General features: G+C 42.1%; 1 protein-coding gene across 6 annotated transcripts in view; it reads left to right on the top strand.

The window, feature by feature from the left end:
* scn1lab (sodium channel, voltage-gated, type I like, alpha b) overlaps positions 1-14524 on the top strand; it is a 39797-nt gene extending 25273 nt beyond the window's left edge. For 5 of the 6 annotated variants that reach the window (XM_031291621.2, XM_031291618.2, XM_031291619.2 and 2 more), the window contains 10 exons: positions 2416-2551; positions 3574-3728; positions 4231-4404; positions 5453-5575; positions 6597-6872; positions 7999-8052; positions 8156-8293; positions 10282-10386; positions 11217-11487; positions 11594-14524. In XM_031291621.2, the coding sequence (XP_031147481.1) occupies positions 2416-2551; positions 3574-3728; positions 4231-4404; positions 5453-5575; positions 6597-6872; positions 7999-8052; positions 8156-8293; positions 10282-10386; positions 11217-11487; positions 11594-12789 (2628 nt within the window). In that variant the 3' untranslated portion in view covers positions 12790-14524. The remainder of the gene's footprint in view (positions 1-2415; positions 2552-3573; positions 3729-4230; positions 4405-5452; positions 5576-6596; positions 6873-7998; positions 8053-8155; positions 8294-10281; positions 10387-11216; positions 11488-11593) is intronic. The other variant, XM_031291620.2, reaches the window with a different exon arrangement.

Here is a 14524-nt window from a genome sequence, read left to right as displayed (position 1 = left end):
TAGTTGTGTGCAATGAGTGTCGAGTGTCAGTACAAAAGCAGCATCACAATCTTTTGCTTTGCTATCTATTAAGGAATATGCTTTCAGGGAAATGTATAAAGTTGTTCTGTGTGGCTAAGGTGTTCTCCCACTGTGCCTTGTAGCTGACCAGTGAAAGCACACTTGAGGTTGTTTGCTGGCTTATGGTGTGTTTGACTTACTTTGTTTAACCCCCCGTTTGTTATTGCAGCTGTGTCACAGACGCTCTCAAGGTTTTCAGTGAGAGGAGAATTGTAAGACCACTTTATTGTACCATAGCACTAACCATGAGGACTGCCTATGCCATTTACAGACATAAAAACATATTTTTCTCATACTTTCAATGGACTGCCCATTTTCGTTCTTTGCCTGGTCTGCCCTCCGCCCCCACCCCACCCCCTTTGCTTTATACCAACCCTTCCCCGTACAGCAGCACACTCAATGCTGTAATCGTTTTCCCTTTCCCCCCCCCCCCCCCTCCCCCCCCTTCATAATTTATCTTTAAGCATCAGGCTGTACTGCAGTTACAAACCATTACGAATGAGCAACTCCACCTTTTCCATTGATAGACAAACTCATCTAACATGATCTTTGCTTTTGAATTCATTGCTTGGTTTTGATTTGTTTTTCGGTCTTGATTACCATCCAACACTCCGAACTTGAGAATGAAGGAAGAGAGGAGCAAGAGAATGGGGGGGGGGGGGGGGGGGAGAAGAGTGATGGAATGGACAAAAGTAATTTGTCTGGTTCATAGCCCATGCATACACACATGGAATACTTGTTTGTACTTGTTTTCTGTGATACTCAAATAATAGTGAAACAATGAAAGATTTTTTTTTACAGAATTCTTTCCAGGGAGATAATTTTGAAACACAAATGAATACACGTGCCAATGTATAGAAAATTAGACTTTTTTATAATGATGATTTAAATTAGGGTAACTTCTTATCCTTCTCAAATATTGAATAGAAGAAATTCCATCCCAAATGACATTGAATCCTCCCAGAGATGGTGCATGTACACAAGTATTGTGGATTAGCCAGCGCTGTTCTATGTGCCTCTACGCTTGTGTTATCCACTTTCATTCAACTACAACTTTCTCAACACCCAACTTATAATATAGTAAAATGCAAAAGAAATCTACCAAATAAAAGCATGTTAGGTTAAGCGTAAAAGCCTCAAATAATCTATGCCCAGAAATGCTAAAATGGGTCTCTTGCTGAAGGAGAGAAAGAGAAACCGGTGGGAAACACCCCTCCAGAAAACGATGCAATTGTGAGCAGCATGCTTCCATCATTCCCATGCCGTATTAGCTGGGTCCCACGGCAATCAGAGCTGCTGCACTGTCTAGGATGACATGTTCCTGTACTTCCCAAGCCAGACAGACAGATCAGACACGAGGCCATATAACATTATGTTTGCCCAAAGAATAACCGAAAGGAAGCCTTACAATGCCAAAAGGTCTCACTATATGCAGATGATGTTGTAATGTACTAATAATGCAAAAACAAAGATCACTGCATTTTAGGGTTTCAGAGAAATGAAAATTCAGAGTTTGCAAGGAAGAACTTGACAACAGTAACAACCTTACATGTGTTACATATTACTGAGAAGAAGGACGAAAATATGGGTATGCATTGGTGCTAATTCAACATGTTTTATAAATGGGAACACAAACGCCAGACCACATGCTGGCTTTTAAACAGTGCACAGTACTGGTTTTTGCTGGTAAGCTAATGTGGTTAACCGTCTACTTCAACACAAAGAGAAGAAGCTTGTACACTGCTTTCAAGGAATGGAAATAACGTGTTTTCATGTCACTCAGGAAAATGTTCAACAATCCTTCTGTGGGTGGCTTCTAGCTTTTAGGGGGGGGGGGGGGGTTTTTATTCATAGAAGTAATTTTGGAAATGGGATCATTTATAGACATATTTGATTTGAGGTCATTTTTCAGTTGACATGAAAATACTTCAGCACACGTTCTGCTTGGTACTATTTCAGGCTTGGATTGATAATGCACTGGAATACTGCATGCACTCTTCCTCGAACTGAGGTCAAATCAAACGTACCCACAGTGCAATTCCGTAGTGCCAACCTCCCTATGCCTATGTGTTGCCACATAATCTGATTTGAGCCATCAGATGAAACTAATATCAAAGCCTGTAGGTACATTTGATCGATGATGCATGTGATGATGATAATACAATGACTTTATTGAGCCCAACTCTGTGAGCATTTACAGTGCCTAGTCTCCACACTAAGGTATCTATAGTTGTGGCACTGGAGTACATGTGAATGGAGAATCACAATGATAACCAGCTCAGACGGTTGGCTCCCATAACCTCTGTGGCGCTGCATTGTAACTTTGTGCTCTCATATACTTCCTTATCCATGCAGAAGCTCGATGCAGAGCCCCATCCTCTGAGCTCATCGGAAGGGAGCACAGTGGATATACGCCCCCCAGGAGATGGGGTGGATTCAGTGGAGCTGGAGCCGGAGGAGTCAATGGAACCAGAGGCCTGCTTCACAGAGGGTGAGAGGGATGTGAGTAGGGCTGGGTATCGTTCAGAAAATGTTGATATCAATACCTATACCGTGACTTTGATACCGGTTCCTAAACAATACTTTTTTCCATACCAATTTTATAAAATCCATTTTAACAAAAAGAAATTTCAACACTGCACATTACAGCACAAATCTTGTTTTTATTTTTTAGCTCCTACTACGTGAGCCCAGTCTCTGTGTGTAACATAGTTTTTCCTGCCTGTCTCTCAGCGTGTAACGTTAGACAGCCAATCAGCAGCGTTATTAGATCTTGGTAGAAGCATGCTGCATGTTTATTGGCTCACTGACCTGGTGGACACTCAGGAAAACCTGCTTCATCTAATGATAATAATTCTTGAGTATTGAAATTGGGTATTGAATGACGATGCATTTTTTGATACTCGATACTATAGAGGCAATTTGGTCGGTGCCTGAAAAGTATTGAATTCCGTAACCAGCCCTAGATGTGAGGGTGATAGGCAGGGAGGATGATGGGTAGTGGGAAAGTGGGACAAAGCAAGAAAGGTGGGAGTTGAAATGCTTTCAGAGCACATTTCAAATCGCATGAACTTATTTGTGCATTACACTGGTGTGTTTTACTCACCGCTGAGTGACAGCGAATACAAATGCTCAGCAGTACAGAAAGAAAACTAGTCTGTGGGATTGTCTCGGTTTCTAATGGAACCTGACATTTAGTCTGACACACCTCCAGTGCAATTCTGAATCTGCAAGTACCTCTTCAGTCTTTCATGAGTGTGGAATACAGAAATAAAATATGACGATTCTGCAATGGTTTAATGGCACTCAAACGGTAACCGTAGATAAGAACACAATAAGATTTGAATTTGATTTTGGACTAGGTTTGTATGAAAACCTGGCTGTAGAAAAGCCAAGTAATGAAAAAAAAAGATGAGGGTTGTTTTGGTTTAATCATGCAACCACCTTTAGTCAACATGGACCCCATATTAATTCCTGTGGCCATTTATTCTGCCTCTCACCCCATGCCTGCAGGCTGTGTGAGCAGGTTCCAGTGCTGCCAGATAAACGAGGACGACGACCATTTTAAGACCTGGTGGACACTCAGGAAAACCTGCTTCATCATAGTGGAGCACAACTGGTTTGAATCCTTCATCATATTCATGATCCTGCTCAGCAGTGGAGCACTGGTAAGTGGGTGCTTTTGTATGCATGTGCATTTACCTCCTTTTGTGACCCGAAAATATTTTTTAGCAGTGTTGTAGTACTCGAGATTGGTCTTGGTCATGACCAATTTTTGAAGGTCTCGTCTCAGAATCAACCTCATTTGTACTCATTCTCGTCTCTGTGTCGGATAATGATGACTCAAGATTTTATTTCAAGAGCAGTCACGACCACAACTGCACGGATTCTGCTAAATTGCCTGTGCATTGTCTGATTTATGCCTAGGTGTCAAAACTTGCAAATGCAACCAATAACTTGCCTTATTTCTAATTTGAAATTTGTTACCGTAAATCCCCCTCTCCCTGCTTCCTTTACACACACTCCCAAGAAAGTGAATGAGTGGTCTCGACTACAACACTGGCGGTTAACACTGACACATGACAGCAAGCACCTCAGCCCTGATCACACCTAACTCACAACTCATTGTTTTCCACCAGCAGTCTTTACTATTTATTCAATGCTGTACAGGCATTTGAGGACGTTTACATCGAGCAGCGGAGGACCATCAAAACAGTGCTGGAGTACGCAGACAAGGTCTTCACTTACATCTTCATCCTGGAAATGCTGCTGAAGTGGGTGGCATACGGCTTTGTCAAGTATTTCACAAACGCCTGGTGCTGGCTCGACTTCCTCATTGTAGACGTATGTATATTCAGTCCATCTAAAAAAAATAAAGCTTCCAATCTGGCGTTAAGTCAAAGACGATTTAGACTTGTAGACGATGTAGAATTGTTTGACATTTTGGGAAATACATGCTTGCTCTGAGTTGGATGAGAATATTTATACCACACCATGTTTTAATAGACATATAATAGTCTACATTTAAACTGCAATAAAACACAAAAAAAACAAAAACACTAGTTCTAGTCTGTCAAAATGACGGACGGCCCTTAGATTGTTCTATCATTGTTAAAAGAAAATTGGTGCATAAAAATATTCGATTAACAAGACCACTGATTTAATATGCTATTTAATCCTTTATTTATTTGACATAGGTTTCTCAACAGACATTTTGGCCAGTGATAATTTCATCTGCCGGATACACATCTTCTGCCGCAGGCTTAAAACACATCTCTTCCGACTGCACCTTGAAAAAAAAAAAAAAAGTTCACTTACACTTTTATGTGGCTTTTTGTAGTTTGATATTTGAAGCTAATGTGCTTGCACTTGATTCTTGCTGTCTGGAGTTTGAGGTTGAAAGCACTTAATTGGAAGTCGCTTTGGATAAAAGCATCAGCTAAATGACATGTAATGTAATGTAATGTAGTGGATAACTACACATGATACTGGCAAAAAGCCAGCATACGCTGGCTCAAGTAAACCCTGGTACAGACATGAGAGTGGTATCTATCTTCTCATTTAACTTGTGGCAAGAAAGCAAATAAGGATATTTCCCAAAATGTCAAACTATTCCTTTAATGTTTATCATACAGATATAAATACCATTGAGTCTGCACAAGTTACTGTTCATTGTTGTCACATCTATCTGAAATTCACAGTTAGTGGAAATTCTGCTGTTCTGTACTTTTTAAAGAGTTTAAAGACATTATTATCTCTTTAACCGGTGCAGACTAATCATTAATGCCTCATCAACCATCTTGTTCAAACACTCAGGCTGGCGCAGTGCAGAGGGACCTTTTACACTCCTCACCTTTCACCCTGCTTGTCTCTTGTCATTACCGTCTCTCAGGTGTCCCTGGTCAGCCTTGTAGCCAACGCTCTGGGCTACTCTGAGCTTTCCGCCATCAAATCTCTGAGGACACTCCGAGCCCTCCGGCCCTTGAGGGCCCTGTCTCGGTTTGAGGGCATGAGGGTAAGGACATCTTGAAATATCAGCGACACGAACCCCATGTGTAAATTTTGATTGGTTGTGGGCTAGCTGACAGCCAGCATGCCAGATTAAGAAATTAAAAAAATCTTTTTTAGAATGTTAACCTGTTGAAGCTAGACCACCTTCAGCTAGTCCATGCGTTTATTTCATAAAATGTTAATGGTGTTCTAGTCATGTTATTTTTATTCGACTTGCTATATGTCAGGTGTGCTTGTCCTCTGCTTTAGGCTGCTAAAGGAAAATGCCAGTATAATTTATACTTACATTTTAAGAATCTCAGATTCTTCTGGTTCAATGTTGGATGTCTATGAAATGGTTTTAGCATGTTAGGGAGCCTTACAGTTGTAAGACTGCATGCTTATTACAGCTTCTGTAGAGTTATCTTTTCCTTGCAATTCAGCACTGTACCTCTTCTGTCTGCATGCCTTTCTGCACATTGTGTTAATGGACTACTATACTATATAGCTGCTCTCAGGCATTGTTCTCTGACGTAGCTCGTGTGGTGCCTTTGACCTGTAATTTTTTTCTTTCTGTTGTGTGTCTTTTTTCATTTACAGTCAAACAAAATGTTGTGACTTCATCCCGCCTCTCTAAGGTTTTTTTCTGTTTTGCTTTTTTATCTATCAAATGTTAACTTTTTCACCTATCCACCTTCTTCTTTCCAACTGTCATTCTGTTAAATTCTCTTTGTAGATATGTATGGTGGTAAGAGCATTATGTGTGAAGACATTACATATTAAATACAGCTTTGAATAATATAGGACTATGAAGTTTTTTAAATCAGCCTTGGCTTTTGTTCTGAAATAGCCACTCCGTAACATCAGCTTTACAGCTCAATCAAATCAGGTGTCCAACTTTGTTATTTATGAACAGTTAAGTGATTAGATGATCGTAATGGCCACTTGTCTCAAATGAAACAGCCCTCTCTATTTTTGGCAAGCAGAGACCTCGGTTTGACCGTCAGGAGAGTGCTGAGTTTGTTTGTGTGCTTGAACCTCTCCAGGTTGTGGTGAACGCGCTGCTGGGGGCCATCCCCTCCATCATGAACGTGCTGCTGGTCTGCCTCATCTTCTGGCTCATCTTCAGCATCATGGGCGTCAACCTGTTTGCGGGGAAGTACTATTACTGCGTCAACACCACCAACGACGAGGTGTTCCCCATTGACGTCGTCAACAACAAGAGCGAGTGCCTGAACTTGGTCAACGACAGCGCCCGCTGGAAGAACGTCAAGATCAACTTTGACAACGTTGGTGCCGGCTATCTGGCTCTGTTGCAAGTGGTGAGTTTAGTCTCGGTGACACAGGCGGCATTATGAAGACAAAATGTCTATGTTTACAAGTATTTATGATGCAGTTGACAGCTACTATCAAACAAATAAACGGTATTCTTAATCATCACATACACACAGTACAATGTAGTGAAATTCTATTTCTGCATTTTAAGACATCCTAAGTATATTAGGAGTAGCAGACAGCTAATAGCATCTGGGGAGCAACATGGGGTTCAGTGTCTTGCTCAAGGACACCTTGACATGTGGTGAGAGCCTGGGATTGAACCGCCAACCTTGCGGTCATGTAGAGAACACTCTAATCCCGGAAGTGGAACGTTGTGGATATAGACCAATTGCAAACAAAAGAACAGTGGGGTGGGAAAGTCAGGATCAGTGGTATATTGATGCCACGGTCAATGTGAGGTGCATGTTTGTCAATGTTAAAAAAAGAAGTAACGTAACAAAAGAAAACTGAGGTTGGTGCAGGGTAAAGGGACCGACATACTGGCATCTGGCCAGGCGAGGTTAAGTAACAGAGGCCAGGTGTTCCCAATTACCTCGTTAGCACCTTGGCCAAGGACCTGCAAATGCACAAACACACAGGCTCTGGGCCGTCACGTGCACCTCTCCATGGACAATAAAGACTGTCCAAAGCCACTTTCAGTCACGCTCACTGTGAGGGAAAGCGCATGTGTAATGTCACCCAGTCCTGGAAAACGCACTTAGACAATATAACAATATCTCTCAATGTTATAGCCTTACTTTTCTTTGAAATGAATGACATAAACACAAGTACCTAATATGAGCGTAGAATCATTCTTGCAGCTGGAATGACGCCCGTTATTAAAACAGCTGGTTATGTGATATATGAGGTGATTTTTGCTCTATTTTACAGCAGATAAAGATTAGTAAACAATAAATAGTGAGACCTAAATGATGACCCAAACTCACTGAAATTCTTTCCCAAAAATGTCTTAAAAGCAGGGGTGTTCCCAGAGCTAATAACATTTGTATTATTGTTATAATGAGGTACCAAAATTTCAAATAAAACACTCCTCTTAGTGACAGCCAAGCAGAGGAGCTTGACTGTCACACGCCAGACTGACACTCTGACACTTCTCTCATCTGCTCTTAGGCAACATTTAAGGGTTGGATGGACATCATGTACGCAGCCGTGGACTCTCGCAATGTAAGTCTCTCGGTGCTCAACAGAGGGATTTCTAAGTCAAGAGGCTGACATACACAAGCTATGAAAGTGACTTGTTTAATTTGTTCCATCTTTCCTAATCTAGTTGGAAGACCAGCCTGAATATGAAGTGAACTTGTACATGTACCTCTACTTTGTCATCTTCATCATCTTCGGCTCCTTCTTCACCCTCAACCTGTTCATCGGTGTCATCATCGACAACTTCAACCAGCAGAAGAAGAAGATAAGTTGCATTTAGTAACAGTCTCTATCAGATAATGTAAACTCAGATACAAAAATGTTCTGTATACTTCTTAGTAGGAATGGAAACCACATGAAAGTGCAAAATATTTGCTTCCTATAACAACTTCCTAGTCTTCTGCAATATGCATATTTAGAAAATACTGGTTATCACGCAAAGCCATGAACAGTCACTACCAGATTCCTTCAACTAAGTAGAGAATACACATCTAATACAATTGTGTGTGATAGTGAAACAGCTCTGGAAACACATCATCTTTGTTTGGCTTTTGTAGATGTAATAATATTTCAAAGTGAAGATGAAATCCAAAGGCCATCCTGTGTTGTTGGTCCACCCTGCTAGCTGTTATTAATGTTGACACTCGCAGCCTTGGTTCTGCGCTGCGTTGTTATTGCAACGGAACACCAACAGGTAGCAGTCCTGTGTCACACTGTGCCAACTACATGCGTAGCCCCGGATACAAAGAAAACCCCGATTTAGCCAGAGCAGACCCACAGCTGTGCTCGAGAAAAGAACTGAGCTACAGAATAATGATTATCTGCAGCATGGTGAGGACCTGCCGCTGCCAACGATTACTGAGGGTGCATGAGTCACTGAGAAACACCCGGCCTGCACACACACACACACACACACACACACACACACTTATATAAATACTGTATGTCACAGTAAATTTAGTCTGTGCCCTCCTACACTAACATATAGGATTGGCAACACCCAAGAGAGGGAGGGGGGTGGGAGTGGGATTGCACTGTGTTTGCTGCACGCTGGCAAGTCTGACTTGACTGACTGAGATCAGTTGGTGAGGCTCAGCAGCCCCGCAGCTGCAGCGTCACACATATGGTTGTTCAACGTTGACACCAGTCTGCCCTCCAGACACGCATCATAACACTCAGTGAGCAGCACTGCCGGTGTGATGTGTGCCTCATGTATCATATTGTAATTAATGAGAGCATTGTGACTGTGTTGTCTGAAATGTGGGTCCTTTTTTGGAAATCATTTCAAAAAGTGTTAAAGCTGTTACTTTTGTAAATGTATTTTTCATGCTGTGCAATTTAAATGGAATCTTGATACAATGAGTCTTCGCTAGATATAAGACAAAATATGTTTAACCTCAGATCAAATACAATGGTTTCATGAGTTTGTTATCATGAGACATTTTCCCTATGAGGATGAGAATATAGGGAACAGAAAAGGATTACACCCGCAATAGGATCCTCCAAGATCTTTCAAAAGAAGGCTCACTGCTGTCACACATGCTCTGATGAAGGCTTCATGCCAAAATGCATCAGCAGATTTGTCAGTCTATTGATTGCAAATCAGCTTACCCAAATGAATAACACATGAGGTGATTAATTTACTGTGTTTGTTCTCTGAATTGGCACCTTTCCCCTGACTTTGTTTTTGGGAAATACAGACATGCTGGTTTTATTGAGGCAGAGAACCCCACTGAAAGGCAGTGCACCTGTTTCCTCTTACCATCTGATGTTTGATTGGTTGTGGTGCCCATATGGTGTCACAAGACACCACAGCAGCAACAACCAAAATGGTCACCTGACAAATCATAATATACAGTTCCACAAATGCAAAATAAGAACATTTCCCATGTTTAACAGAAGTGTCCTATTATGATGGAAACAGTGTTCTCTGTCTGAGGCACTCAACATATTAGTCGTCATGCATTTTTTAATTCCACCTTGATTTGACGGTATAAACGCTGCTTACAACTGGGGGGGGGGGGGTCAGATGAATTTTCTGTCAATCTAAAGGACACAATTTCCATTTTTCATCACAGAACCTAGCACTCTTACACTACTTTAATGCCCTCTGAGAAGCTCATTTCGTTAAAAACAAAACCAATATATTTGTAAGACATATGGTTGCTCTGTTCACATTGCTCTCTAAATGTAAAAGACAGATAATCTTCTATGTGGTTATAACAAAGTTTTGTTGTGTTGTGCTCCCTTTACTTTGGAGGTCAGGACATCTTCATGACAGAAGAGCAGAAGAAATACTACAATGCCATGAAGAAGCTGGGCTCCAAGAAACCCCAAAAACCGATACCTCGACCAACAGTAAGACTCTTTAGTGTTCACACTGTCACTTCTTACTAACTGTGCCGCTAGAGGCCTTCAACTTGCTCAGAACACTGCACAGAATCCGGACAAAAACTAGAAAATATGATCACATACACACGAAAACGCCAAAAATTTCCCTTATGCAGGAAAAACCCTGCGTACTTTCTGCGTCCTTCACAAAAAACCTTTTCAGTTATTGTCTTATGTTGCTGGTTTTGTATTGTTTATTATCACAGATTTGATATGATTTTATTAGGATCCTCATTAGCTGGTGCAGAACATCAGCTACTCTTCCTGGGGTCCACATAAAACATGACAACAGATGAGACATTTTCAGACAAAACAACCACATGAAATAAGAATAGTATAACTAACAATATTCTTTCTAGCAAACATAACCACGTAATACGTATTCCTCTTCATATACTCTTTTATTTATATATACACACACACACACACACCACATACATACATACATACAGTATTACACAAATGTTTATGCATTGACTGTACAAAAGTGAAATCTTACAACATATTCATATACTTGTACATATTCTTATACATAAAAAGTACAAGATGTAGTTACAAAATATGGTTACAGGTGTAGGGCCATTAGATGTTGCTGTACTGCTTTAATGCCGTTCCATAGTTTTGTTGCTGTCTGTTATTTCTGTTCCTTTAATTGTAAAGTGCACTGAGACCATGTCTACTGGTGATTTTACACTTTAAATACATGTGATTGATTGATTGATAGGATACTAATGGACTACAAGTGGAGGTGTAAAATGACTTCTGCTCTCCTGTCTCTTGTCCTCCTCTGCACCCAGAATTCATTTCAGGGCTGCGTGTTCGACTGCATCACGAAGCAGGCCTTCGACATCGTGATCATGATCCTCATCTGCCTCAACATGGTGACCATGATGGTGGAGACGGACGACCAGACGCCGGAGATGGACAAAATCCTCTACTGGATCAACCTGGTCTTCATCATTCTCTTCACCGCCGAGTGTATGCTCAAGATGATCTCCCTGCGTCACTATTACTTCACCATCGGTTGGAACATATTTGACTTTGTGGTGGTGATCCTGTCCATTGTAGGTAAGGAGATGTTTAAGGGGCCTCAGCTTTCCACTGGATTATGAGTAAAATGGTGCGCTGAACGTGATTTCTTTTTATTCAAATTTTTTTTTTGTTGCTTTTGCAGGTATGTTTTTATCTGAAGTCATTGAGAAGTACTTTGTGTCCCCGACGCTGTTCCGAGTGATCCGTCTGGCCAGGATAGGCCGCATCCTCCGCCTTATCAAAGGCGCCAAAGGCATCCGGACGCTTCTCTTTGCCTTGATGATGTCACTCCCCGCCTTGTTCAACATCGGCCTCCTCCTCTTCCTCGTCATGTTCATCTACGCCATCTTTGGCATGTCCAACTTCGCCTACGTCAAGCGCGAGGCAGGGATCGACGACATGTTCAACTTCGAGACCTTCGGGAACAGCATGATCTGCCTGTTTCAGATCACCACGTCGGCCGGGTGGGACAGCCTGCTCGCGCCCATCCTGAACAAGCGGGAGCCCGACTGCGACAGCCAGATGGAGCACCCGGGCAACAACTACAAGGGCAACTGTGGCAACCCGTCGGTGGGCATCTTCTTCTTTGTCAGCTACATCATCATCTGCTTCTTGATTGTGGTCAACATGTACATCGCCGTCATCCTAGAGAACTTCAGCGTGGCCACGGAGGAGAGTGCCGAGCCGCTGAGCGAGGACGACTTTGAGATGTTCTACGAGGTGTGGGAGCGATTCGACCCGGACGCCACCCAGTTCATGGAGTACAGCAAGCTGTCGGCCTTCGCCGACGCCCTAGACCCGCCGCTGCGCATGGCCAAGCCCAACATGCTCCAGCTCATCTCCATGGACCTGCCGATGGTGAGCGGCGAGCGCATCCACTGCCTCGACATCCTGTTCGCCTTCACCAAGCGCGTGTTGGGCGAGAGCGGCGAGATGGATGTGCTGCGTGGGCAGATGGAGGAGCGCTTCATGGCGTCCAACCCCTCCAAGGTGTCTTACGAGCCCATCACCACCACCCTGCGCCGCAAACAGGAGGACATGGCGGCCGTGATCATCCAGAGGGCCTTCCGCCGCTACATGATGCGCCTGGCCATGAAGAAGGCCTCCACCCTCTACAAGGAGAAGCTGAAGGAGGGCCTCCGGGACCCCGACAAGGACGTGATGGTCATCAGCAAGTTCAACGAAAACTCCACCTCGGACAAAACGGACATGACGCCCTCCACGGCCTCCCTGCCCTCCTACAACAGCGTCACGAAATCAGACAAGGACAAATACGAGAAAGAAAAAAAGCGGGAAAGACCGAAAGAAGTAGACTTTTTAAATAGGAACAAAAAATAACACGAGACACGAGGGAAATTTGTTTACAACTTCTGAAGGGGGTAGATAGATGTACGGCCCTTTTGCATCAATTGTTGAGAGATGAGGAACGCTATGCCAGACAGGCCGATAACAGGAGTGTGCTTATGTCATATGTGAATACATGGGGTCTTCTCAGAGGAGTGATGTAGAAACTAAACGACCCAGCGGACATTGCCAGAGATTTACTGGAACATGACATGGAAAAGCCTCTGTGCAAAAACGCTTGTGATTTTCCTATTGGTTGTTGTTACTATCTGACCAACTTGAGTGTACTGTTAAGTTGTCTGTAGCTAGTGCTGCTGCTACTACTATAAATCCAGTTTCTTGAATTTAACAATGGCTGTATCACTTATTAAGTACTCTGCATTTCTTTTGCTCATAGTTACAAGGTTTCATTTTTTTTTTTTTTTATGAGAAAGAATGTTTTCTACTTTTTTTGTGTGTGATTATTGTGAGAATGTGACCACTGCTTTCACTGTTGTAAAATCACCAAGGGCAGACCAAGTCAATGCTGGAAACTACACCAACCATCTGAAAGTACAGTGCAGGGTCACTGCCACAATGCTCTTGGTTCATACAGTATACACAGCTATAAATGGAAAGCATGCCGCTGAAGTGCAATGGACAAATACAGTTCATTGTATTCACTGGTGTTATTGTTGAAATCTGTATTGTGCTTCTGGGCTGCCATCTCCCCATTTCAGTAGAAAACACAAGTCTCTGAATACAGAGAAGCTGAATGTATGCAAGGCACATTTGAAGAAATTGTTTGACAGTTTGACAAAAATATTCTCAGTCGCTTTTTTGCAGCGATTTAGATGAGGAAGATTGATACCACGCTCCTATCTGGCAGTGGTATCAATCTTTTCATCTACCCCTTGACAAGAAAGCAAAGGCGCCTAATTCCCCCAAAGGGTCAAAACTGTTCCTTTAAGGCGACACTCATATCTACTCGTTCATCTGCTGTTGTGTTGTCTCCTCTCACACGTTTGTTTCCCCCTTTAGTCTCCCAGAGCTCTTGTAAAGAAATAAATCTTAGTAATGAAAAGAAAATGTCAATCTGTCTAACTGCTCTCATGCTAGAACATGACAATATATCACATTTAAAGGTTATAATATCCCAAATGTTTGTATAACATTCATGTTGTTCTTGGTTAAGATTGAGAAGTGAGTGGTTTTAATGTAGTGGTTTGGTTTGTATATAATATAGCTATTTGGGCCCACAGTATGCATCACAATTACATTTGATGTAAGAGCACTTTTTATCCCCACTGCTACGTAATACCACATGTGGCGGTCATACATGTAAGTTTGTGCGTGCGAGATATGTATGTCTATGTGTATATTTGGTAACAAAGGGGAGAATGTAAGCATCTATCTCTTTATGTGAGCGAGTGTGTAACTGGGGTCTGCAGGATGTTTGTTCCACTGATTATAAATAACATTTTTACTGTAGATATGAGTGCATTTTTCCAGTCTTCGGATTTGATTTGCATCTTTTTCTAGAACTCGTCTTTTTCTTTTTCTGCACTGTAACACAAGAAGAAACACGTGTGGTCCCCATATCTATAGATAGAAACCATGAAGCAATCAGTAGCCATCTCTCATTGCGCTTGTGGTGTTTTAGTGAACTGCATGCAAGAAGTGACTACTGTCCGCTCATATGGTAATATAATTTCAAAGCCAAAAGAATAAAGGACATATTTTTTGTAAA

Source organism: Sander lucioperca, chromosome 24 (genome assembly GCF_008315115.2).
Source record: "Sander lucioperca isolate FBNREF2018 chromosome 24, SLUC_FBN_1.2, whole genome shotgun sequence".
Classification (NCBI taxonomy): domain Eukaryota; kingdom Metazoa; phylum Chordata; class Actinopteri; order Perciformes; family Percidae; genus Sander; species Sander lucioperca.
Note: the sequence above shows the minus strand (reverse complement) of the source record. Positions and strands in the feature narration are given on the sequence as shown.